The 27,500-nt window shown below is 41.0% G+C and overlaps 2 protein-coding genes across 2 annotated transcripts in view; one reads left to right on the top strand and one right to left on the bottom strand.

Moving 5' to 3' along the window:
* LOC128382145 (clavesin-1-like) overlaps positions 1–97 on the bottom strand; it is a 6,981-nt gene extending 6,884 nt beyond the window's left edge. Inside the window, exon 1 of the mRNA XM_053342140.1 lies at positions 1–97. This exon is cut by the window's left edge and continues 2 nt beyond it. Within this exon, the coding sequence (XP_053198115.1) occupies positions 1–97 (97 nt within the window).
* Positions 98–3,940: 3,843 nt separating this feature from the next.
* LOC128382778 (NACHT, LRR and PYD domains-containing protein 12-like) lies at positions 3,941–23,391 on the top strand. Its single transcript, XM_053342786.1, has 16 exons — positions 3,941–4,051; positions 5,626–5,684; positions 8,452–8,601; positions 10,897–11,010; positions 11,688–11,702; positions 11,989–12,002; positions 12,203–12,207; positions 12,299–12,500; positions 12,581–14,366; positions 16,345–16,518; positions 19,862–20,035; positions 20,583–20,759; positions 21,180–21,353; positions 21,585–21,758; positions 22,461–22,634; positions 23,260–23,391. The coding sequence occupies exons 1-16, from the start codon at positions 3,941–3,943 to the stop codon at positions 23,264–23,266; spliced, it is 3,510 nt and encodes a 1,169-aa protein (XP_053198761.1). The 3' UTR covers positions 23,267–23,391.
* The last annotated feature ends 4,109 nt before the right edge of the window (positions 23,392–27,500 follow it).

Here is a 27,500-nt window from a genome sequence, read left to right as displayed (position 1 = left end):
GCTGGATGTCCTGGTGCAGAGTGTCCGGGTTCTCATTCAGCTCTAAGCGAGCCTTCTCCGTCGTCTCGGAGCTCAGGCCGGCGTGGAGGTGCGTCATCTTGGCGTCTCGCTCTGGTTTGGTGCCGCTGCCTTCTGTGTTTGATTCCCGACGTCCAAAAAGTGTCTCTGTACCACCTGTTGTCCCCGAGATCAACAGATGGACTTGTTTTTCTTCTTATAATATCTTTAGTCTCCTTTCCTCTCCCAACGTCTGGACTTTAAAATCCAAATTTTGTACTTTTAAAGATCAAAACTGCCATGAAATCAAGTTCTCTGATTGTGTTGTGTGCAGTCTTTAGTGTTTTAACCCATCTGTGTCAGGAGCTGAAGCCTTTTTCTGTTTTTTGCTCAGTAACACAATCTTATCCGCTGTCAGATTTTGTGTCAGTAGGAGACAATCATGGTGGTCTTCAACACAGAGTGACTGTGCTGGTTTAGAAAGCAGGTTTTACGAATCAACAATCATCACTGCTGTCTTCTTCTACATCGTCGGCTCTGAGGAAGGTGGAAGTGTGTACGTACAGTTGGGTTGTGGGTCCCTGGTTTCTTCTGTTTTTGGATTCTGATGAATGACCGATGGTTCAGTTTGAGTGTTTAGTAACGATAAGAGGACTGTGGTGGTTTTAAATCAAACAAACAACCACTACATGCACCTCAGAGCGGAGGGTCAGGCAGCAGACGGTTTGTTCTGGGTGTTTCAAAACCAGATTCACATCCTTTTTGTCCCGTTTCTCTTCCCGTCGAGCATCTCACAGCGTCCTCCTCCTCTTTCGCTCTGTCATGGCGTTCGGCGACGGCAGGATTTTGGTTTCATCAGTCGGTGACGTCGAGTCTCTGCGTCGTCGTCATGGTGAGGCTTGATGATGATGAACGGTGGCGGTGATGAGTCTTCGTCACCCACCTCGGTAAGGTGTCAGAGAAAGGTCAAAGGTCAGTTAAGGCAACTCGGTCTCGGGCGTGGGCTTCCTCATCCTGGAAGAGAGGAAAGATAGAGAGCAGGAATCAGATTTTAACTGATCAATATTTTAATCAATATAACTTTATAGCACCTTTCATACAGTTTGGTTGATGCTACAGTAGATCGATAGGTAGGTAGATAAATGGGTAGATAGGTAGGTAGGTAGATAGATAGGTAGGTAGGTAGGTAGGTAGGTAGATAGATAGATAGATAGATAGGTAGGTAGGTAGGTAGGTAGGTAGATAGATAGATAGATAGATAGATAAATGGGTAGATAGATAAATGGGTAGATAGGTAGGTAGGTAGGTAGGTAGATAGATAGATAGATAGATAGATAGATAGGTAGCTAGGTAGGTAGATAGATAGATAGATAGATAGATAGATAGATAGATAGATAGATAGATAGGTAGGTAGGTAGGTAGATAGATAGATAGATAGATAGATAAATGGGTAGGTAGGTAGGTAGGTAGGTAGGTAGATAGATAAATGGGTAGGTAGATAGATAAATGGGTAGGTAGATAGATAAATGGGTAGGTAGATAGGTAGGTAGGTAGGTAGATAGATAGATGCCATTTAATTCAACTGATCACAACAGATTTAAACTGCTTTCATTCATTGACTCGTTTCCAATCATAACATGCTTCAGAAATCAATATCAATCAATAAATAGATTTTTTCTTTTACTCAAACCACAGTTGCTACTTGCAGAACTGCCCCCTGACTGTTTTAGTACATATTGCAAAACAAAGCTGCAATTGATTAAATTACCATAAAGTCTTATCCTGCACAGTATCGGGGGTCCTAGAGGGTTCGGAGCCCCTTCTGTTTAACCAACAGTCCCAATGTGTCCTCTTCAGTTTGTATCACAAGAAACTGACAAAATCATCAAATGTGAAGGAAAATAACTAAGTACATTTACTCAAGCGCTGTACTGAAGTATGATTCTGAGGTACTTTACTGTAGTACAGTTTGAGGTACTTGTAGTTTACTGTAGTACAGTTTGAGGTACTTGTAGTTTACTGTAGTACAGTTTGAGGTACTTGTAGTTTACTGTAGTACAGTTTGAGGTACTTGTACTTTATTGTAGTACAGTTTGAGGTACTAGTACTTTACTGTAGTATTTCCATGTGATGCTACTTTCTACATCTCAGGGGGAAATATTGTACTTTCGTTAAAGATGAAACCAGTGGTTTCCAACCTTTTTGTCTTTTGACGTCTTACAAAAAGCAGTATGCTAGGTTGGGAACCACTGGACTAAACTAGCTAACTGTATATAAAGTAGTATAAACTAGCTAACTGTATATAAAGTAGTATAAACTAGCTAACTGTATATAAGGTAGTGTAAACTAGCTAACTGTATATAAAGTAGTGTAAACTAGCTAACTGTATATAAAGTAGTGTAAACTAGCTAACTGTATATAAAGTAGTGTAAACTAGCTAACTGTATATAAAGTAGTATAAACTAGCTAACTGTATATAAAGTAGTGTAAACTAGCTAACTGTATATAAAGTAGTGTAAACTAGCTAACTGTATATAAAGTAGTATAAACTAGCTAACTGTATATAAAGTAGTGTAAACTAGCTAACTGTATATAAAGTAGTGTAAACTAGCTAACTGTATATAAAGTAGTGTAAACTAGCTAACTGTATATAAAGTAGTATAAACTAGCTAACTGTATGTAAAGTAGTATAAACTAGCTAACTGTATGTAAAGTAGAGTAAACTAGCTAACTGTATATAAAGTAGTGTAAACTAGCTAACTGTATATAAAGTAGTGTAAACTAGCTAACTGTATATAAAGTAGTATAAACTAGCTAACTGTATATAAAGTAGTGTAAACTAGCTAACTGTATATAAAGTAGTATAAACTAGCTAACTGTATATAAAGTAGTATAAACTAGCTCCACCTCCAGCAGCTACAACAGTAACATGCTGCTCTAACACTGATGCTTCACTATTAATCATCTAATGATGTCGTATATAATAATATATCACTACTTTTACAGTAATACTGCATACTACATCACTATAATACTGCAGTACTTTTACTGTAATACTGCATACTACATCACTATAATACTGCAGTACTTTTACTGTAATACTACATACTACATCACTCATGATACTGCAGTACTTGTGATGTAATAGAGTATTTTTACATTGCTGTATCGACACTTTTACTGCAGTGAAACATATGAGTACATTCATGACCCCCCCTGCTAACCCAATGCCCCCCCCCCCCCCACCCCCCCACCCCCCCTTTGGTCCCCATCTGCCGCTTACATTAATTGTGTCAGATGTCGTCCAATCTGTCTGTCCACTGAGACAACACGATGAGAAGCCCGAGACACTTAAAGGTCCCACAGGGCTGTTTTACATTTTCACCACTGAGATTAAAACAGAAAGGCGAAGAAACCAGCCTGAGTGTTGCTCTGAGTGTTTAATAAAGGGGGGGCAGATATTTCTTAAATTGACCTAAATGGACAAATTCCTCCTTGTGTTCAATGATCAAAGTGACCCTGATGTGATGTATCCTCACCAAATGTCCTCACAGGGAGGCAAATAAATAAATAAATAAATAATAGCATCCTGTAAAAGTGAGGACGTTGATCTGGGATGAGCCTGCTACGTGCAGCTCCACCGCAGCTTGCAGTGATTTCATGTTATTTCTAATGGTTTCAGAGGGAAGATAATGCAGATACTCACAGTGAGGAGAGATGCTTGGTGTGCTGGTTGAATCCCGGCCGTCCTGGATGCTGCTGCTGCTGCTGCTGCTGGTGGAGGTGGTGGAGGTGGTGCTGATGCTGATGCTGGGGATGGCGGTGGGGGTGGCCATCGGTATCCCGCCGACACAAAGATATCAAATTTAAAAAAAAATGAATGAGCAAGGGAAATAAAATGATGAATAAATGTCCCTGAAAGCTGCTGAAAGATGATTAAATGATGTCCTTGTGGATGCGTGCGGACATTGTAACGCGTGAGGAGGACGCAGGAGCTCAGATGCGTTTCACTTTGTGCTCTGAGAAGACGTCAGGATGCTCCGAAACTGTCAAGGTACTGAAACACACACACACACACACACACTACTGGTCCGCCCTTTCAAAGTAAAAGTCCATCAACGTCACAGAGTCATCAGGGTCGAGAAAGAAACACATTTGCAATTATTTAAATATAGGATCAATTAAATAGATACACTTTAAATTTAATTTAATTGAATTGAATTGAATTGAAAGTTATTATAGCCTATATCAGGGGTGTCAAACATGCGGCCCGTGGGTCAGAACCGGCCCGCTGAGGGGTCCAATTCGGTCCACTTTCCTTCCGGTGTTCTTTTCCTTCCTTCCATCTGTCCTTCCTTCCTACCTTCATTTTTTCCTTTCTTCATTCCTTCCTTCATTTTTTCCTTTCTTCGTTCCTTCCTTCATTTTTTCCTTTCTTCGTTCCTTCCTTCCTGTCTTCCTTCCTTCCATCTGTCCTTCCTCTCTACCTTCATTTTTTCCTTTCTTTGTTCCTCCCTTTCTTCCATCTGTCCTTCCTTCCTCCCTACCTTCCTTTTTTCCTTTCTTCGTTCCGTCTGTCTTTTCTTCCTTCCTTCCTTCCTTCCTTCCTTCCCTCTGTCCTTCCTTCCTACCTTCATTTTTTCCTTTCTTCATTCCTTCCTTCATTTTTTCCTTTCTTCGTTCCTTCCTTCCTGTCTTCCTTCCTTCCATCTGTCCTTCCTCTCTACCTTCATTTTTTCCTTTCTTTGTTCTTCCCTTTCTTCCATCTGTCCTTCCTTCCTCCCTACCTTCCTTTTTTCCTTTCTTCGTTCCGTCTGTCTTTTCTTCCTTCCTTCCTTTCTTCCTTCCCTCTGTCCTTCCTTCCTACCTTCATTTTTTTCCTTTCTTCATTCCTTCATTCCTTTTTTCATTTCTTCGTTCCTTTGTTCCTTTTTTCCTTCCTTCCTTCCTTCCTTCCTTCCTTCCTTCCTTCCCTCCCTCCATCTTTTTAATGTTCCGACCCACATGAGATCAAATAGTCTGTATGTGGCCCTTGAATGAAAATGAGTTTGACACCTCTGGCCTATATATTTGTTAATAAGGTTACCTTACTGAGGTTGAGATTTTTACATATCTATACACCTACAGCTCCTTTCAAACAATTCAAATGCAATTAATTCTGGTTTCATGGTTTCTGTGATTTTATTCCTATATTTAACTCTTAAGGAATGTGCTGTGTCAAATTTCCCCTCATATAGGCTACTATAAAGTAAGGTTGATTAAGGTAGTATTTCTAAACCTAAAAACTAGTGTCCCACATTACACAATCTATCAATTCTGAAACAATTTGGCACAAGGAATATTAATAAATTAAGTTTCATGTTCCTTTTGAGTACATTATTCAAAAACTGTTTTCTGATTTAATAAGCAAACATCTCAGGGATTTAATAAAGATATTAGGTGTTGATATAATGTGTTTGATTAATGTGTAAATAAGGTAAACAAATCAGAATTGCAAAAAGTGTCCCACGTTACCCTAATTAATAAATAAAAGCTGCAATTAATAATTATTTTAGTCCGCAGATATTTTTATAAGTAAACTATAAATTTAGCGAATCAATTTTCTAATTCTGATCGCTGCTTTTCCAGAGTGACATTTATTTTGAAGCCACCGTCTCCACGTTTCCGGTCCTCTTCCTGTTCACTCGGTCTGTCTTCACCCACCTGACGGGCATGCGCGCTCACGCACTAACCTGGACAGATTGTAGGTTGTACGTGCACACGCTGTAGCTGGTGCGCGCACGCGAGTACACGCAAATATTCATATAGACTTGACATGATGTTGGACTGCACATGTACACACACACACACACACACACACACACACACACACACACACACACACACACACATACATACATACATGTTGTCCTAGGTCATTTTTGGGGACATTACATGGACTTACATTCATTTCCTGGAGACTGAACTTTCTTTAACCACTAACCCGAAAATCTGTGTTTTACCGCCAGAGGGCACCACACGACTTCTCCCAGTTGCACACGCTGTCTCCAAAAATACACTATGGTAGAGCTACACACACACACACACACACACACACACACACACACACACACACAGATAAGACAGACGTATACTTAAGTTGCAGTTACATTATGTTTTATAGTGTGATACATTACGATAGAATACACAAACACATTTTGTATTTGTCTGTTCATCTGTATTACTGAATGAATGTAGAGAATTAAAGTGATATAGATATTTAAAATAAAATGACAGAAAAAATATATTATATATAGCTATATATGTATTATGTAGTATTACAGTAAAAGTACTGCAGTATTATAGTGATGTAGTATGCAGTATTACAGTAAAAGTACTGCAGTATTATGAGTGATGTAGTATGCAGTATTACAGTAAAAGTACTGCAGTATTATAGTGATGTAGTATGCAGTATTACAGTAAAAGTACTGCAGTATTATAGTGATGTAGTATGCAGTATTACAGTAAAAGTACTGCAGTATTATAGTGATGTAGTATGCAGTATTACAGTAAAAGTACTGCAGTATTATGAGTGATGTACTATGCAGTATTACAGTAAAAGTACTGCAGTATTATAGTGATGTAGTATGCAGTATTACAGTAAAAGTACTGCAGTATTATAGTGATGTAGTATGCAGTATTACAGTAAAAGTACTGCAGTATTATGAGTGATGTAGTATGCAGTATTACAGTAAAAGTACTGCAGTATTATAGTGATGTAGTATGCAGTATTACAGTAAAAGTACTGCAGTATTATAGTGATGTAGTATGCAGTATTACAGTAAAAGTACATTGAACTTAAAAGTTGGCAGGGTTTGTTACACTCGTAGTTAAAACAAAGTTTGTGTTGATAACAGCTTGTAGAGAACATTACTGCTCTCAACTGATATGACTGTGTGTGTGTGTGTGTGTGTGTGTGTGTGTGTGTGTGTGTGTGTGTGTGTGTGTGTGTGTGTGTGTGTGTGTGTGTGTGTGTGTGTGTGTGTGTTAGAGGGCAGTACTAAATTTACTCCATGTTGAGATGACGGAACAGACAGATGGATAAACACTGACGTCCAACGCAGGGTAAGTTTTCATAACACTTTAAGTCCTCGCTTTCTGACTTGCTGCTCTTTGTGATGAATAATGAGACCATAAGTTTGCTGCGTTTGTTTAACACTCATAAATATAATTTATATTCACATAGCCTTTTTTTTTTTTTTGCTCCGTGAGAAATGATGATGGGAGTTTCCGCGATTCCTTTTTAAAAGTCTAATAACAAAACATTAAAAGGCTTGAAATGTCTTATACACGAAATCGACAGGTATTAAATATAACTCTTTGTAAAGTTGCATTATCTCGCCTTAAGCCTAAATGTCTCATTATGCCGTAACAATATTACAAAACGAAACTCATTTGGAGTCGTGGTGTCATCTCCTCTTAAAATGACTAATGTTACTTTAATCTGAAATAGTTCAGTTCAAGTTCAACATCTGGCTTCAGAACTGCACATTTAGTGTTGAATACACCAAATTTGGAGCCACATATTGAGCAAGATGCTTAAATAAGGAAGTTGTGGCATAATGAACATGAATGCCAAAAACAAACACCCTAAATGGGTGGGGGGGGGGGGGGGGGTTTACACGCGGCAGGGATGACTAATGGAGGGCGGTACAGAAAGTATGTTGGCTATGTGAAGGAATGCAGTAAACATCCTTTCTTTAATGATAGTGGGTTTCCGATCCTTAAAAATATGAAAATATAACTTTTATCTTGATGTACAACATGTTTTTGTTTCCTCTACATTTGTAAGAAATCATTATAAAATAAGCACATAAATCATAAACTCCATTTTATATGATTTAAATATAAAGATTTGGACCAAAAGCCATTTTATTTTAACATGTTGAAGCCACAGAGATGCTCACAAACATATCTGGTTAAAATGCAAACCTGTGGGTGTTGAGCATAGCTCAGCGGGTAGAGCACCCGCCCCATGTGTTGAGGCTATAGTCCGCGCTGCAGGCGATCCCTGTTCGAATCCCGCACCGAGCGGACTTATTCTGCGTGTCTCTGCCTACTGTTTCCTGTCTATCTCCACTGCCTGTACATTAAAGGCAAAAAAACCCCCAAAAAAATTTACTTTAAAATGCAGATCTGTGTGAGCACTACGCACACACACCTGAAAGTGAAAGTCAAAGTTCAGGCCTTTTTGAGATGACAAACAGCAGGAGGAGGAAAACAGTCTGAGGCAGAGTGAGTGTGAAAACAACATGATTATTAATTTACTATCAAAATCTGAGTCAGTTTTCTCCCTGAGGACTGCAGAGGGAACATAAATATATAGATATATTTATCTATATATGCTGTGACTCTTGAACAGACTTGAATTTTGCTTTCTAATCTCACAGTCAGTGTTACTGTTTTATCTCTCAGACTGACTGAAGACCACAAGATGAGTGTTTGTGAGGAGAGAGAGGAGGACGGACCAGAGTCTCCACAGTCCAGCTGTCTGTCTATGAAGAGTGACCGGTCCAAAGATCCTCCCTGGAACTTCAGTAATGAACCTGGACCCTCAGACACAAAGTAAGAGAAGTCACACAAACATTTTATCCTCTAAATGTCGGCTGTAAGAGTAGTTTGTTGCTTTAACAGCTAAAAACAGCACAAAATAAGTTCTTCCTTTTCCTTTATATATCAGTGTTATGAATCTGGCTGCTGAGGTTGACAGTTTGTGGTGAAATTGAAGATACATTTTTACCTAAAACAAACTACACATTCTTACTGCAGCTGATAAAAATGACAGATGTGTAGTGAACACGACATCAGTACTGCTCAGAACATCCTCTGGTCAGAGTCACCTTTGACCCTCAGATGAGGAAATCGAACCAGGCTTGATATAGAGACAAACAGGGTCCTTCTCTTGGACAAACAAAGATCCCTTATCATTCCATGGGACAGAATCAGTCCAATGGAATGCTTTGATCTATTTGCAGAGAGGCAATTACATAATCATTTACTTTGTAAGAATGAGCCGGTTTGTCCCCTCTTCCCATTCTTCCTGACTCCCCCCCTCTCTGTGTCTCCTGAAACCACACAGAGCAAGAAAGGGAGGAAATTTGTGTTAAGAACTTAAACAAGAACATCTTAGTGAAAAGTATGGTTTAAACAATACCAATTACTTTTCCTTATCAATTACCTAAACCTCCACTGTAACAGCTATTAACAGCGATCATAGATAAATGTGTATTTGGAGAACTGTGATTATACTTTCTTACTTACTTTAATTTACTTACTTACTTAATTTTGGCATGAAAATGTTTGTTTAATGTGAGAAAGTGTTACACTGATGTTATGCTTACATTTTGGTGATAATCAATTATCTATCATGGAATAAGTAGAATAACAATGTGTTATGTCTGATCATATTAATCCTCTTCAGGTTTCAATGAATGGCAGCTTGATGAATCAAGCTGATGTTATTGACATGATCAATAACAGAATAATACATCCTGTGTTCTGTGTCAATAGATTATAGTATGCATTTTATAATCGGGATTAAATACTGAATGAATGATGATGATGAAAAGTTACATGATAAAAACTGGAAATTAGATCCTCAGAGTAGCTCTGATGAATCTGATTGGCTGACACACCAGCCCTATATTATTGCATTAATCAAGGGTTAATGTCAGATTGAGTAATTCAAATTTAAAAGTAAGGCTCAGTAAAACTTATAGGCTAAGTTTTCTTAGTCTCCACATAATTACATATCCTTCATTTAAATTCATCATTCACCATCATCTTTCATTCATGTCGCTATATCGAGTAACCTCTTGAATTCATATTGTATTGTACCATCACATTTATTTATCCATCATTTATTAGTAGTGTGTAGTTAATAAAACCCATAAAACTCAATCAATTGTGTATGTCTATTCTTTGAAGTGATACAGGGGATCTATTGAACCGTAGAGCCACAAACTTTAGATATTTGACTGATTCAGAAATGTATTGATTTATTAATTATTATGATTTATTGATTTATTAATTGGCTAATCAAACAACCAATTAAGTAAAAATCTTTTCCTTCATACGAAGGTGGTGCCCCTTATTACGAGAGCTATTTTCAATATCTTTAAGATCCTTAATCCGCTACAGATGTAAGGAAAAACATTTTAATATTTGTTAATACATATTCTGTGTACGTAGAGGGCAGGGGGCTCCAGCTGTGTTTCATTGTGTAATCTTGTATTTTATACTTCATTTTTTTATCATTCAGGATGTTTTGGTTGTTGTTATTTTACCAGGAGCCAAATTATCCACAGAGGTGTCCTCCTCTGTAAAACAAGTGACTAAAAGCTGAATGAAGCAGTTTCATGTAAAAAAATCTGTTTCTGTTTGGTGGCCACAGGATACGTGCTGCTAACGTTTGCTCAGCTTGTTTCTCTGATCACTTAAAAATCCAGACGTCTTATGACTAAAATCTTTCATCTGGGTAAAAGAACTGGGTAAAGGCAACCAAAATATGTAAAACATTTATCAATAAAATGTGGCTTAAAAAGGAATAAATATTTATTTTTAACCTTATGACAAATTTATGACAGTTTCTGGCAGAGAACCACATCACTGACTCATTATCTTGTATGTATACTCTTTGGTAGGCTCAATGGTGGCAAGTAACCACAATGAGGACTAAATAAACTAAACTAAACTAAACTAAACTGATCTTTGTGGATGCCCGTGTATTTCTTCTATCCTTCAGTGTTGCTTAATGTCGACGTCACTGTAGGACATCAGATGAAAATTTCCATATGACTTTTCATCAAAGGATTTGTCAGTGATTAACATGATATGAATAAAAACATCTTGGTGTTACAGAGGTCAGTATCACAGGCAGACAGCAGAGTCCCCAGGATCCAGCTGTTTGTCTATGAAGAGTGAGGAGTCCATGGGAAAACCTCCACACTTCAGTGATGGACCCAGAGACACAAAGTAAGTCTTTTTTTTATTTTAAACTGCCATCACTCCACATCCTAGTGTCAACCACTTGACTGTGTGGTGCGGCCAGCTCACCCCAGTCCTCTCTTCATGTTGCTAAACGAGCACTAAGCTTCAGTTTTAGATTAATGTATTAGGAAAAATACACATATTCTTTACACTACCGGTTTAGAGTTATAAAGTTGTGTTGGGGACACAGGTGAATGGTTTATGATGTTTACCCAGCCTCCCCGGTCTATGTTTTTGTTTACCCTTACCTTAACTCAGTGCTGAGTGAGGTCAACCTGTCACACATAGTGATGTATGAACTACAGGTGTTAACATCATTGTGTACTGTGAGGTGTAAACCGACTGCAGTTAGGATGTGGTACACATTCTGTCTTTTTGTTTGGTGATCACAGGATACCTGGAAAATGCAGCTAGCCCCGCTGCTGCTAACGTTTGCTCAGCTTGTTTCTCTGATCACTTAAAATCCAGACGTCTTATGACTAAAATCCTTCATCTGGGTAAAAGAACTGGGTAAAGGCAACCGAAATATGTAAAACATTTATCAATAAAATGTGGCTTAAAACAGAATACAAATCTATTTCAACCTTATGACAAATTTATGACAGTTTCTGGCAGAGAACCACAACACTGACTCATTATCTTGTATGTGTACTCTTTGGTAGGCTCAATGGTGGCAGGTAATCACAATGAGGACGCATGTGTCTTGTGCCCTTACTCTCTTTGGTAGAGGGGGTATGACACCATTAACAGGCAACCAAATGAAACAGACCATTACCTTGATTAAAATTACAGAGTTTAACAGTTCAGTATTCAACTGAACAAACTACACAGTAAATTTTGCAGTGTTAAATCAACACTTAAAGAGTTAAATAGTGTTAAATTTAACTCTTTAAGTGTTGATTTAACACAGCAAAATTTACTGTGTACATAACTTCTGTCAGAAACCTTCTGTGTTGCTGATAGATGCGACCACCTAGGTGAATAAACCATAAAAACTGTTATATTATTGTTACTTCCTTTGTTTTACAGAAAATTCCACAACAATTAATAAATAAACTAATAAAATATATTTCAGGAATGGGGGTTATCATTCATTGTCCATAAAAGTAGTGTGGATATCTCTACTTGTCTTCCACCACTTTGTCTCTCATTCTCCTCCTCTGTTGTCTGCCCTCAGTTCAAGTCATATTACATTGTAGGCCACATGTTAATTGTAAAGAAATGTCTTCACAGAGAGAAGAAGAAGAGGAAGCATGATGTTTCTGTGGAGGAGCAGCGGTCCTGGTGTTCTTTGTGTCAGTACGTCCTGAAGGACCCAGTCTCTACCAGCTGTGGACACAGGTTCTGCAGACAGTGCATCGCCTCATACTGGGACCAGTCTGCTTCATCAGGAGACTCCTCCTGTCCCCAGTGTGGAAAAAGATCCAGAGCAACACCTGGACTGCAGCCAGACAGTCAGACCAGCACTGTACAATGTAAGACTGATTATTTTTGTGTTGCAAATAATAAATAATTATCACATTGCCTTCTCTGTCTTTGTCTTTCTCTGTTTTAGGGAATGTTGCTCTCTGCAAGGTTTTAGATGAACAAAAGACCTGTCTGAGTGGGAGATATGAACGTGTGACTCAAGGAACTGATGAAGCAAAAAGTAAAACTGTCCTCAACCGCAGCTACACTGAGGTCTACATCACAGAGGGACTGAGTGAAGAGGTTAATACCCAACATGAGGTGAGGCAGCTTGAGGCAGATTCCAAGATGATGACCCTCAATGACGCACCAATCAAGTGCTGCGACATCTTTAAAGTCTTACCTGACCAACACAAAGACATCAGAGTGGTTCTGATGAACGGCGTCGCTGGTGTTGGAAAAACCTTCTCAGTGCAGAAGTTCACTCTGGACTGGGCAGAGGGCTTGGAAAACCAAGATATCAGTCTGGTGATTCCACTTCCGTTCAGGGAGCTGAATGTGATCAAAGATGAGCAGTACAGTCTGCTCATGCTGATCCATGTTTTCTATCCAACATTACAGCTCACAGCAGAGATGCTTGCTGTCTGTAAAGTTCTGTTCATCTTTGACGGCCTGGATGAAAGCAGACTTTCACTGGATTTCAACAACAGTGAGGTTGTGTCTGATGTCACACAGAAGTCATCAGTCAGCGTGCTGCTGACAAGCCTCATCAAGGGGAAGCTGCTTCCCTCGGCCCTCATCTGGATAACTTCTCGACCAGCAGCAGCCAATCAGATCCCTCCTTCAGGTGTGGACAGGGTAACAGAAGTACGAGGCTTCACTGATGCCCAGAAGGAGGAGTACTTCAGGACGAGATTCAGTGATGAAGAGCAGTCCAGCAGAACCATCTCACACATCAAGACATCCAGGAACCTCCACATCATGTGTCGAATCCCAGTCTTCTGCTGGATCACTGCTACAGTTCTGGAGGACATGTTGACTCCAGGCCAGAGAGGAGAGCTGCCCAAGACCCTGACTGACCTGTACTCACACTACCTGCTGGTTCAGACAAAGAGGAAGAAGAACAAGTATGATGAGGGACATGAGACGAGTCCACAGGAGCTGACAGAGGCTGACAGGAAACTTCTTCTGAAGCTGGGAAGGCTGGCGTTTGAACAACTGGAGAAAGAAAACATCATGTTCTACCAAGAAGACCTGGAGCAGTGTGGTCTTGATGTCACAGAGGCCTTGGTACACTCAGGATTTTGTAGAGAGATTTTCAAAAGAGAGAGTATGATCTTCCAGAAAACAGTCTACAGCTTTGTTCATCTGAGTGTTCAGGAGTTTCTGGCTGCAGTCTACATGTACCACTGTTACACCAGCAGGAACACAGAGGTACTGCAGGACTTCCTTGGAAAAGACTACAGTTACACATCCCTGGATGTCTTCCTGATGGGAGCCTTAGACAAATCCCTGGACAGCAAAAATGGCCACCTGGACCTGTTTGTTCACTTCCTTCATGGCCTCTCTCTGGAGTCCAACCAGATTCTCTTACGAGGCCTGCTAAATCAGACAAAGAACAGTTCAGAAATCATCCGGAGAGTCATCAACAACTTGAAGGAGAAGAGGACCTACGTGTCTCCTGACAGAAGCATCAACATCTTCCACTGTCTGATGGAGATGAACGACCGCTCAGTACATCAGGAGATTCAAGAGTTCCTGAAGTCAGACAACAGATCACAGAAGGAACTTTCTGCGATCCACTGCTCAGCTCTGGCCTACATGCTGCAGATGTCAGAGGAGGTTCTGGATGAGTTGGACCTGCAGAAGTACAACACAACAGACCAGGCACGACTGAGACTGATTCCAGCTGTGAGGAACTGCAGAAAGGCTGTGTAAGTCCTGATGTGATTATTATAAATATTAGATTATTATAAATCCTTTACTGCAGAACACACATACATGTCTCATGTCCAGGTGCTCAGTCCAAAAAGTTTGAGATACTTCCTGTTGCCTCTGTACCCAACTCTAGAGAAGGCATTTTACAGTGTTGAGAGTGATTGGGAAATACAATATCAACATTATAAAACCAATATTATATCAGTCATATCAATATTACAGTAAAGTGTAATGTACATGTGTTGTGCCTGCTGTAAAGTGTGTATCGTGTTACACTGGAGATGCACCAATGTGGAATTTCAGGGCTGATAACAACAACCCATAATTATCTGTTTGTTGTGACTGATAAAATATATTTTGCTTTGTCATGAAAATGCGTAGTGTATATTTATATGTGTGTGTCATGATGTTTGACTGAAGCATATTTTAATGTTATGTAATTTGTGATTACAGGCTCAAAGGCAGTGGACTCTCAGAGACTCACTGTAAAGTTTTGGCCTCAGCTCTGATGTCTAACCCCTCCCATCTCAGAGAGCTGGACCTGGGTGAAAATGACCTGCAGGATTCAGGGGTGAATCTGCTATCTGCTGGACTACAGAGTACAAACTGTACACTGGAGAGTCTGAAGTGAGTTCACCTACTGTGTTTCTCCTTTGTACATGTTGTATGTACCCAATTATTTAAATACACAACAGAAGGTTATTTAATTTGATTAATTTGTCTTCAATTGAAAGGGTTGTTGAAAGTTATTTTTCAGGAATGATGTCTTCTATATACACACTGAAAACACACTATTTTGCAGGAAATCATACATGAAATCTCTCTCGCACACATACTCTAAAACTCACACAGGAATACAGGCAAAGACAGCAAATCATGTTTCCAAATGCAGTTTGTAACTTTAGTCATGTCTGAGCTGCCACCAATGACAGGCAACATGTGCATGATGCTTCCTGTCAGAAAATGTTGTCGCTGTGTGTAGCTACACAACGAGTTAAAAGGGTTTTGCACTGATCACAGTTAGTCAGTGGAGATCATGAAAGCAAATCTGCAGTTAGTAATAAGTGCCTCAGTAGGAGGAAAAATATTTATTTTTCTGTAGTTACTCAAGTTCTGTAGTTTAAAATAAATGACACATAATTATTAGCATTTACTTCAACATGTCTAATTTGATCCGTATTACAGACATGAGCATGGTCGGTAGCATTTTACTGATCTGTGTTGACATGAACAATTGTCTGAATGTTGTTGTGACATTTGAATGAAGTCCATAGAAGACTGACGTGATGATCTAAAATAACAAAATGACAGTGAAGTCTGTTCATTTTAGGGAAAAGCTTAGGGCATAATAATGTTGAATTAAGCATTTAAGATCTGAACAGATCGGATTGATTGTAGTGGGTCTTTATCTCTATCATTCATTCTTTATTTAGATTGAGTGAGTGCAGTTTGTCAGAGATCAGCTGTGCTTCTCTGGCTTCAGCTCTGAAGTCCAACCCCTCTCATCTGAGAGAGCTGCATCTGAGTAACAACGACCTGCAGGATTCAGGGGTGAAGCTTTTGTGTGATTTTCTAGCGTGTCCACACAGTAGACTGAAGACTCTGAGGTCAGACAATTTTTTGTACCTCTGTGCTGAGATGAATATGATGCGATAGTTGTGAGACTAAATTGCATATGTATGGATGAAATTATGTTGATTGAGACGAAGTATCTCACAATTAATATCTATCTTTTTTGCAGTTGTTTAGTCTATTTACAATGCTAGAGCTTCAGAGTTAAAATCTTAATATAACAAAAAAATGTTTGTATTTGACAATTTTAACCTCCCTTCTGTTGGGTTCATGTGTTAGAATTTCCATTTTCTGAACCTCTATATTCTAAACTTTCTTCATCTCTGAACAAATAATGAAGCATTACATGATTTAAAGCAGGGACTTTGTCTTCTAAAGTGATGTGATTTATCCTTTATTCAGATTGAGGGCCTGCAATTTGTCAGAGATCAGCTGTGCTTCTCTGGCCTCAGCTCTGAAGTCCAACCCCTCCCACCTGAGAGAGCTGGATCTGGGTGACAACACACTGCAGGATTCAGGGATCAAGCTTCTGTGTGATTTTCTGAAGAATCCACTCTGTAGACTGCAGACTCTGAGGTCAGACAAAATTTTAAGCTCTGGTGATTTTTTTTCATGTTGATCTCTCATACAGCAATCCAGGTATCATTTAATAGGATATCCATCCATCCATCCATCTTCTTCCGCTTATCCGGGGTCGGGTCGCGGGGGCAGCAGCCTAAGCAGGGAAGCCCAGACTTCCCTCACCCCAGCCACTTCGTCCAGCTCTTCCCGGGGGATCCCGAGGCGTTCCCAGGCCAGCCGAGAGACATAGTCTCTCCAGCGTGTCCTGGGTCTTCCTCGGGGTCTCCTACCGGTGGGACGTGCCCTGAACACCTCACCAGGGAGGCGTCCGGGAGGCATCCTGATTAGATGCCCGAACCACCTCATCTGGCTCCTCTCGACGCGGAGGAGCAGCGGGTCTACTCCGAGCTCCCTCCGGATAACTGAGCTTCTAACCCTATCTCTAAGGGAGAGCCCAGCCACCCTACGGAGGAAGCTCATTTCGGCCGCTTGTACCCGCGATCTTATTCTTTCGGTCACTACCCAAAGCTCATGACCATAGGTGAGGGTAGGAACGAAGATCGACTGGTAAATCGAGAGCTTCGCCTTTCGGCTCAGCTCTCTCTTCACCACGACGGATCTGTGCAGAGTCCGCATTACTGCAGACGCCGCACCGATCCGCCTGTCGATCTCCCGTTCCATCCTTCCCTCACTCGTGAACAAGACCCCGAGGTACTTGAACTCCTCCACTTGAGGCAGAATCTCCTCCCCGACCCAAAGAGTGCACTCCACCCTTTTCCGGTTGAGGACCAGGTCTCACCATAAAAATTATGAACAGGATTGGTGACAAAGGGCAGCCCTGGCAGAGTCCAACCCTCACTGGAAACAAGTCCGACTTATTGCCGGAAATGCGGACCAAGCTCTGACACCGGTCATACAGGGAACGGACGGCCCTTATCAGGGAGTCCGATACCCCGTATTCCCGGAGAACCCCCCACAGGATTCCCCGAGGGACACGGTCGAATGCCTTCTCCAAGTCCACAAAACACATGTGGACTGGTTGGGCAAACTCCCATGCACCCTCGAGGATCCTGCAGAGGGTGTAGAGTTGGTCCACTGTTCCACGGCCTGGACGAAAACCACACTGCTCCTCCTGAATCCGAGGTTCAACTATCCGACGGACCCTCCTCTCCAGCACCCCCGAATAGACCTTACCAGGGAGGCTGAGGAGTGTGATTCCCCTGTAATTGGAACACACCCTCCGGTCCCCCTTCTTAAAAAGAGGGACCACCACCCCAGTCTGCCAATCCAGAGGCACTGCCCCCGATGTCCACGCAATGCTGCAGAGTCGTGTCAACCATGACAGCCCCACAGCATCCAGGGCTTTGAGGAACTCGGGGCGGATCTCATCCACCCCCGGGGCCCTGCCACCGAGGAGCTTTTTAACCACCTCGGCGACCTCCGCCCCAGAGATAGGAGAGCCCACATCCGAGTCCCCCGGCCCTGCTTCCTTACCGGAAGGCGTGTCGGTGGGATTGAGGAGGTCTTCGAAGTATTCCTTCCACCGATCCACAACGTCCCGAGTCGAGGTCAGCAGCGCACCGTCCCCACCGTACACAGTGTTTACGGCGCACTGCTCCCCCCCCCCTGAGACGCCGGATGTTGGTCCAGAATCTCTTCGAAGCCGTCCGGAAGTCTTTTTCCATGGCCTCACCGAACTCCTCCCATGTCCAGGTTTTTGCCTCAGCGACCGCCCTAGCTGCGCTTCGCTTGGTCTGCCGGTACCTGTGTGCTGCCTCCGGAGTCCTACAGGCCAAAAAGGACCTATAGGACTCCTTCTTCAGCTTGACGGCACCCCCGAACCAGCGGGTTCGGGGATTGCCGCCCGACAGGCACCGACCACCTTGCGGCCACAGCTCTGGTCAGCTGCCTTAACAATGGAGGCATGGAACATGGCCCACTCGGACTCAATGTCCCCCGCCTCCCCCGGTACATGGTCGAAGCTCTCCCGGAGGTGGGAGTTGAAACTCTCTCTGACAGGAGACTCTGCCAGACGTTCCCAGCAGACCAGTCCAACCCCTCTCGAGGAGACTGGTTCCAGAGCCCTTGCTGTGCATCGAGGTGAGGCCGACTATATCTAGCCGGAACTTCTCAACCTCACGCACCAGCTCAGGTTCCTTCCCCACCAGAGAGGTGACGTTCCACGTCCCTAGAGCTAGCTTCTGCAGCTGAGGATCGGACCGCCAAGGTCCCCGCTTTCAGCCGCTGCCCAGCTCGCACTGCACCCGACCCCTTTGGCCCCTCTCACTGGTGGTGGGTCTGTGAGAGCGGGGTCCCATGTCCCTTTTTCGGGCTGTGCCCAGCCGGGCCCCATGGGCGAAGGCCCGGCCACCAAGCGCTCGCCTCCGCGGCCCACCCCCAGGCCTGGCTCCAGTGGGGGGCCCCGGTGGCCCGCGTCCGGGCAAAGGACACGCAAAACCAACTATTTTATTCTTCATCAGGGTTTTCTGAGCTACCTTTTGTCTGGCCCCTCCCCCCAGACCTGTTTGCCATGGGAGACCCTACCAGGGTCGACAACTGAGCTCCTGGAGTCATTGGGACACGCAAACCCCTCCACCTCGGTAAGGTAGTAGCTCAGGGAGGGGGATATCATAAGTGACATTTCAAGCCTCCTGCTGTTACAGATTTTGTTATTTGGTCCAGCATCTGCTTTCTAATTCTGGATGTGTGCATCTACTACACAACTGTTTCATGTTGTCCTCTCATCAAATGTCAACTGAAGTTCTTGGAATTAAGTTAGTTATCCGCTTCCTAGAAAATAGTCTATTCTCAGCCTTGTCCTTGTAAGAAAATATAAATATTATGGAGAAATTTCAGTCAGGCTTTTGAGCATATCACAGCATCATCAGCTCTACATAACATTTCCTACAATCTACTGCTAATCTTAAAACCCACATGCTTTCTCAGGCCTATGAGTATCCTTAGAGTTTTATGTTTCACTTATTACTCTTCTGTTTTTTCCAATTGTTATTTTACATATTATTTGTTTGTGTATGTATGGAATAGCATTGTTATGTTATGTCTACTACTTTCTCGCTGTTACCATGTTATGGCATTTATTGTGCAGCACATTTTAATATGTGCTTTATAAATAAACTTGATTTGATAAACTGTAGACATAAAAATGAATTTTTTAACCTTTGTTAACCTCCCCCATCCTGCATCCTGTTGGGTTTGGGTGTTTGGAGTTTTCATTTTCTGAATCACTACATTCTTCATCATTCCTTCATATCTTCATATCTGAACAGATTATAAAACACTGAATGATTTCAAATAGGTACACTGTAATCTAAAATGACATAATTTATTCTTTATTCAGGTTGAGGTATTGCAGTTTATCAGAGATCAGCTGTGCTTCTCTGGTCTCAGCTCTAAAGAGCAACCCCTCCCATCTGAGAGAGCTGGATCTGACTGGAAACAAGCTACAGGATTCTGGAGTGAGACTGCTGGGTGAATTTCTGGAGAGTCGACATTGTAAACTGGAAACTCTGAGGTCAGTTCATTGACTGTTAGTTGCTATTGCAGATTTTATCTTTGTATCATAACTTAACATAATTTATATAGATTCAATTTGTCTGAAAACAAAACAAAACTTGCACTGCAGTTATTGCCATGTACACCAGTACATCTGTGAGCTCTCTGAGAGGTGGTGGAGAGGGTTGCTAAGGTAAAGAGGGGGCTTGATCATGGAGGGCTTTGTGAATGAGGTGGACTTTGAATTGAATCTATTGCAGGACTGGGAAGCCAGTGGATGTTCTTGAGGAGAGGGGAAAGTGGGAGTGGGTGAGCAGACATAGCTGGATGTACTGTAATTATTTTAGGACTTGTTTGGATATAATAAAATAATTAATCCGTTTAGAAAACGAGAATAATTGGCAGTTTTTTAAGTGGAAAAAGGCAGTATTGCTGATTAGACTGATACACTCAAAAGAGAGGTTGCTGTCAAAAATTACTGTGAAGTTCATTAAATGGTATGAAACACTGAATGATTTGATACAGGAACATTGTTTTCTAAAGTGACATGCTTTTTTTTTATTCAGATTGTGGGATTGCAGTTTGTCAGAGATCAGCTGTGCTTATCTAGTCTCAGCTCTGAAGGTCAACCCCTCCCATCTGAGAGCTCTGGAGCTCAACTACAATCACAAGCTGCAGGATTCAGGATTGAAACTGCTGTGTGGTTTTCTAGAGAGCCCACACACTAGACTGGAGACTCTGAGGTCAGACAACATTTTATACTTCCATGCTGGGAAAAATATGATGTGAAAGTTGTGATGACATTAGTCTGCAGACTTAAAGCTGATATTATGTTGGTCCACATAAAGTATGTTAATGCAAAACTCTGCATTCCTCTTCAATGGCTCAGTCCACTGACTGTCAGAAGATTGTTTTTTTTATCTAACTCTAAAACACTTGAATTCATACAGTATTTAACTTTTTATTTCTTTAAATTGAAAAGAAACATGAACATGACTTTGTAAAGATGGGTAATGAATTCACTCTCATTATTGAAGTAGCAGCATGTTAGTATTAATGCAAACTCTTTTTCACTATTTCTATTTGACGGTTTTTAACATGCATTCTGTGGGGTTCAGATGCAGAAACATTGTCTGAAGTTTAAGTCTGTATTCTTTATTCAGATTGAGTTTCTGCAGTTTGTCAGTGGACAGCTGTGCTTCTCTGGTCTCAGCTCTGAAGTCCAACCCCTCCCATCTGAGAGAGCTGCAGCTGAGCTCCAACAAACTGCAGGATTCAGGAGTGAAGCAGCTCTGTGATTTTCTTGAGAGTCCACAGTGTGGACTGGAGACTCTAAGGTCAGACACCTTTATTTTGTTCTGCGCTGAGATTAATATACTGCAAAAGTTGTGATGACACTAAACTACAGACATAAAGATTATGTTTATGAGGTAAAATCCACATCAGATTTAAACACTCAAATGTTTTAAAACTTTTGAAATACTTTTTAAATATTTAATTTTAAACCACATTCTGACACTTTGAAACATACACTTAAACACCCAGATCTTTTGTTTTAATCTATTCAGATTGAGGGACTGCAGTTTGTCAGAGATCAGCTGTGCTTCTCTGGCCTCAGCTCTGAAGTTCAGCCCCTCCCATCTGAGAGAGCTGGATCTGAGCTACAACTACCTGCAGGATTCAGGGGTGAAACTGCTGTGTAAATTTCAAAGGAGGCCCCAATGTAAACTGGAGACTCTGAGGTTAGACACCATTTTTACCTTTTTGTGCTGAGATTGATATGATGGGAAAGTTGTGGTGACACTAATCTGCAGACATGAGGATGATATTATGCTGATGCACAATGAGTATCTCAATGGTAAAGCTGTTGACTGTAGAGAGAGCTCGAAGCTAACGATTTAAATCTCTAATATAGCAAGAAAGCTATGACACTGGACAATTCACTCTGAACCTCTTAAGCACTTAATTTCTACATTTCATTAAATCTAAATGTGCTTCTTTAAGTCAAACACAAAACACTATCAGGCAGTAAGAAATATATTATCTAGTATCTGTTGGTTTCAGCACATTTATAAAGCTATGCTGTGTTTATACAGACGGAAATATTCAAACACAAGATGCCATGATTTTTTATGGCTTCACAATTCCATGAAACTGAAATATTGTGGGTATTTTGTGTATCATTGCTTCTCCTATTTAAGAGATAAAGCCATTGTGTCTTAATTGAAGTAGCAGCATGTTGTCAATATGAATGAGAGCTCATTTTCACTGTTTGTATGTGTACATTTTGAACCTGCATCCTGTTGGGTTCAGGTATTTGGAGTTTCCATTTTCCAAACTTCCACACTCTCAACCTTCTTCAGCTCTTAACAGATTATGAAATATTGAATGATTGCAAGAATGAACTTTGTCTGCCAAAGTGACATAATTTATTCTTTTTTCAGATTGAGTAAATGCAGTTTGTCAGAGAGCAGCTGTGCTTCTCTGGCCTCAGCTCTGAAGTCCAACCCCTCTCATCTGAGAGAGCTGGATCTGAGTCTCAACAACCTGCAGGATTCAGGACTGAAGCAGCTGTGTGATCTTAAGGAGAGTCCACGCTGCAGACTGGAGACTCTGAGGTCAGTAGAGAGTTGGAGTCAGTCTGTGCTGGTTTCAGCAGTTTAGTATTAAACAGTCAGTGTCACAGCAAAGATCCAGTATTTCCTGGTGAAGCTCCAACCTTCTCAGTGCTGCTTTCCTCAGTGAAGTTGTGAGAGGAGACTGGTGACAGGCTTCAGGATTGGACAGAAAGACACAAAGAGAGAGAACAGTCAGCTAATCAGATGAGCCAGAAGCTTGTTGTGATCATGTGTTTGAGTTGATGTGAAGACGACTGTTGTTGTTGTTGTTGTTGATATCTGCAGGAAATAAAGCTGGATTACAGCTGACAGCCTTACAAGATGTATAGAGACAGTTAGTTAGTTATCCTCATCATCAAACTGTCACACCATCAAATCTGATCTCAAAGTGTTTGTTCTCTCATTTTAATTCTGAAAAAGTGATCAGTTCATCTTTGGTCTAAGATCAGTCTGACTGCAGCTTGCAGGCTACGCTGCACAGCTGTTCCACTTCTGGTCTGAACAGGACTGAAGTCCCTGCTGCTCTTTATACTGGATGTGCTGCATCACTGACTGACTACTGATGAACTGAGTCTCACTAAACACTGATTTATGACTTCTGTTGTTTCTTTCTTCTTCTCATTAGATGGTGATGATCTCAGTAAGAGTATGAATGAGCATCCAGGAGTGTGTTGGGAGAGGATCAGCTGTATCCTGATGATCCAGAGAGGTTGAAGCAGCAGCTTGTGTGTCAAGAGGCTGTAATGGGACCATGCTACTGGGAGGTAGATTGGAGAGAACTTCATCCAGCCTGCATGTCTTATTTTGTAGGTTTATGTTCTTTAATGTAACATTTGTGAAATTTGTAAAATAAAATGTTTTCTCATACTAGTTTTAGATTGTAGTTTTAGTAAACTATAATATTTGTTGTATCTTCTGAGTGACTTTGTTGAACGTTATTAAGATTGATTTTCTTCAGTAAAAAAAGGAGTACCTATGTGTTTAAACCAGTTACAGTCTGCTTTGAATCAAAAATGGCACTCACAGCATTGCTTTGTGTGTGTGCTACATTATAGCCTACATTATAGTGTGTGTGTTTTTTTTTTTAAAGATTTTGTTTGCATATCATACCAGCTGTTGGATACATGTATGATTAAACTTTCTCTCCACAGCTTGTTAAGTCTTAGCTTTCGGTGTAAGCATTTGCATTATTGCACTAACGTTATTGATGAGTCTGATGTCACCCTGTATTTTTCCAGAAGAAATTACAGCTGGGCATGTACGTGTTCATATCAACTACCAGTGTTTCAACCAGCATTATTGTTTCATCATTACATAAGTTGTTTAAGTTTTTTGAGCAAAATGAAAAACATTTAGTAATTGTTGTGATTGGGATATAAAACTTATCAGACTGCAGTGTTAGTTGTTGTTTCTGTAACTTCTGCTGTAACTTCTGGCTCCTCTGGTTTTGACACTTGGCTAAAGAACAGCAGTTATTTTTTTAATTTGATGAAGCAATGTATGTATGTTCCCTTTTAACTTTTGAACTCGAGGTAACTAACTTTTTAACTGTTCTTAAAAGATACAATCGTGACTTACCACCGAAATGACTCTTGCACACACTTTTAGTTCAGTCTTTAACTTTTCAGTGTCATTGAAATGGCTCCTTCATTGTGTATCTTAACACTTTTTATTTTCATTTTCAGCATCTTTTAACAGAGCATTAAAACATTTCCATCGTTACACATTATATTTATTGTCCACCTCGTTAATTTCATATAGAGACTTCATACAGGCTGTGCAGGTATATCTGTGATTACAGTACATAGGGAACCAGGATGAGTTCACCTGCAGCAGGTCAGTCAGTCACAGTTTCTAACATCAGTAGAATAACGCTGCCATCTGCTGGAGGAAGCAGGTATTACTGAATGCTTGGCTGCTCTCTTAACCCAATTGATTCTCCCTGACTATCGAGACGTTCAAGAATCACTTAAAAACAGACTTCTGCTCGTTAGCTTTTAGGTTTGTGCTGTTCTCACCATGTGCTCTATGCTCTATATGACTATGCACTTTTATTATTGATATTGTTGTAATTTTTTATCATCATTCTGACTTCTTTTTTATTGTGTTTATATTGGTTTTATTTTGTGTTTTTCCTGTGTGTGAAACACTGTGGATCAACTATGTAGTGTTTAAAGTACTTTATAAATAAAGTCGAAGTTGAAGTTCATGTTTAAGCAGTTTTGTATTAAACACAGTCAGTATCAGAAATGACTCTTGCACACTTTCTCAGGCTGTACACAGTGTCATTGAAACAGCATCTTCATGTATAGACACTTTTTATTTTCATATTTTCAGCATCTTTTAACAGAACATTAAAAAACATTTCACTTCATTTATATAATTTGGTGCTATTTGATTAGTGACTGTTAGTTACTCAATAATTCATTCTTTATCATACAAAATAATCACAATAGATTTATAGTCCACCTCATTCATTTCATATGTACAGCGTCTTCATAAATGTATTCTGTCCAGACGTTTCACAGCTGCAGCGTCTGACTCCGCCCACAACAGGTGAGCAAAAAGCCACGTTAGCTGAGCCGCTCACAGTGACATCACATGTACATTTCTCCTGGTTTTAATCATTTTCACCTGTGCAGATGCATCTCTGACAACATGAACACAAGAAACCAGAACGAGTAATCACATTCCTTCTGAAACGAGGCTGACTGATAGTAAGTAAGAGTGTGTGTTGGAGTGTTAGAGCCACTGTGGAAAGGAGAGAAATCAGGGGAAAAGTTTCGTAATTTAAGTTTTAAAATTATGAGAAAACGTCTCAGTGTTTAGGGACAAAGTCTGTGAGAGATGTGAATAACCTTAACCCTCCTGTTGTGCTCCCGGGTCAAATTGACCCATCTGTTTTGACTCTTCCTTCCTTCCCTCCTTCCTTCCTTCCCTTCTTTCCTCCCTCCCTCCTTTCCTTCCTCCTTTCCCCCTCCTTTCTTCCTTACTTCCTTCCTCCCTCCTTCCTACCTTCTTTCCTTCCTCCGTCCTTCCTTCCCTCCTCTGTCCTTCTTTCCTTCCTTCCTCCTACCCTCCTACCTTATTTCCTCCCACCCTCCTACCTTCCTTCTTTACTTACTTCTTTCCTCCGTCCTTCCGTCCTTCCTTATTTCCTTTCCTCCCTTCCTTCCTTCCTCCATCCCCCTTTCTTCCTTCCCTCCTTCCTCCCTCCCTCCTTTCCTTATTTCCTTGACTCGAACACAACAGGAGTTTCACCAGTTCAGACCAACGCAGTGACTTCAGTTCAATCTGACTTTATTCTCATCGTCACTTTTTTGTTATAATTTTACTTTTTTTTTACTCCCCAAAACATTGAGGCACTGAAGTTCCAACTTTGGATCAGGAACCTTACTCAAGAGTATGTCGTGCTGTTGGTGCTTAAATAAAGATGGAAATATTGTCAATTCAGATGTCTAAAGGACGGGATGGAGTTAAAGTTTAGAAGATTTTAGGGGAAATTACTGATGAACTATTCTGCTGTGCTGGTGAATCTTTAATAAGAGCTGTATGTTATGTTGTAGTGGAGCCAGTTTGTCTTTGAATGAGGCGCATAATCTCCAGGAACACGCTTCATTTACGTCAGAAGGACCAACAAAAAACGATTAATAGACGAGAAGTGGCTTCTGCTGTCTTTTCATAAAATTACAGTAACTAAAATTTAAGTTTAATCTCTACATGTGGCAACTTTCCTCTCAAAATACTGTGACAGAATTCTCAAAATCCTTTAACTTTGGCCTCAAAACATAAAACCAAACGACATGATCCCAAGGGCCACATACAGAACAGTCTGGTCTGATGTGGGCCGGATCATTAAAAAGATGGAAGGAAGGAAGGAAGGAAGGAAGGAAGGAAGGAAGGAAGGAAGGAAAGAAAGACGGGCAAAAGGAAGGAGGGAAGAAAGGTAGGAAAGAGAGACAGTGAAGGACAGACAGACAGAAGGAAGGAGGAGAAGGAAGAGAATACAAGAAGGAAAGAAGGAAGGACAGATGGAAGAAAGGAAAGAAGGACAGATGGAAGGAAGAAAGGAAGGAAGGACAGAAGGAAGAAAGGAAGGAAAAGAAGGAGGAGAAGGAAGAGAATACAGGAAGAAAGGAAGGAAGGACAGATGGAAGGAAGAAAGGAAGGAAGGACAGAAGGAAGAAAGGAAAGAAGGAAGAAAGGGAGGAAGGACAGATGGAAGGAAGGAAGGAACAAAAAAAGGATAAAAGGAAGGTAGGAAGGACAGATGGAAGAAAGGAAGGAAGGAAGGAAGGAAGGAAATTAACACAAGAAGGAAGCGGGCCGGATTGCACTCCTTGGCGGGCCGTATCTGGCCCACGGGCCGCATGTTTGACACCCCTGCCCTATGTTTTTATTTTAATGCTCTATCAGTTTTTTTTGGTGTGTTTTCTTAGTGAAGAGATTTCCAAAGGCAGCTGTTCAAAATCACAGAAACCTCCTACAGTCTGTACATTTCTAATTTACTTTGAATGATTTCTATCCATTAACTTCCTGATATTAACCTGAAGGAAAGAAGGAAGGAAGGAAAGGACAGAAGAAGGAAGGAAAGGAGGAAGGAAGGGAAGCAAGGGAGGAAGAAGGAAGGAAAGGAAGGAGGGAGGAAGGAAAGGAGGGAAGAAGGAAGGAAGGAAGGAAGGAAGGAAGGAAAGACGGAAATAAGAAGGGAAGGAAGGAAAGACAGGCAAAAGGAAGGAGGGAAGAAAGGTAGGAAAGAGAGACAGTGAAGGACGGACAGACAGAAGGAAGGAGGAGAAGGAAGAGAATACAGGAAGGAAGGAAGGAAGGACAGATGGAAGAAAGGAAAGAAGGACAGATGGAAGG

This window comes from Scomber japonicus, chromosome 21, assembly GCF_027409825.1.
Source record: "Scomber japonicus isolate fScoJap1 chromosome 21, fScoJap1.pri, whole genome shotgun sequence".
NCBI lineage: Eukaryota > Metazoa > Chordata > Actinopteri > Scombriformes > Scombridae > Scomber > Scomber japonicus.
This window is presented reverse-complemented; position numbering and strand designations above follow the sequence as displayed.

What these genes read in the sequence shown, in the direction of transcription:
- LOC128382778 (XM_053342786.1), top strand. Translation starts at nt 3,941, where the DNA reads ATGTCCTTGTGGATGCGTGCGGACATTGTAACGCGTGAGGAGGACGCA. An exon ending in GATGCTCCGAAACTGTCAAG is followed by an intron (nt 4,052 to 5,625) that starts GTACTGAAACAC and finishes CTGCTTTTCCAG; the next exon opens with AGTGACATTTATTTTGAAGC. An exon ending in TCAGACCAGCACTGTACAAT is followed by an intron (nt 12,501 to 12,580) that starts GTAAGACTGATT and finishes TCTCTGTTTTAG; the next exon opens with GGAATGTTGCTCTCTGCAAG.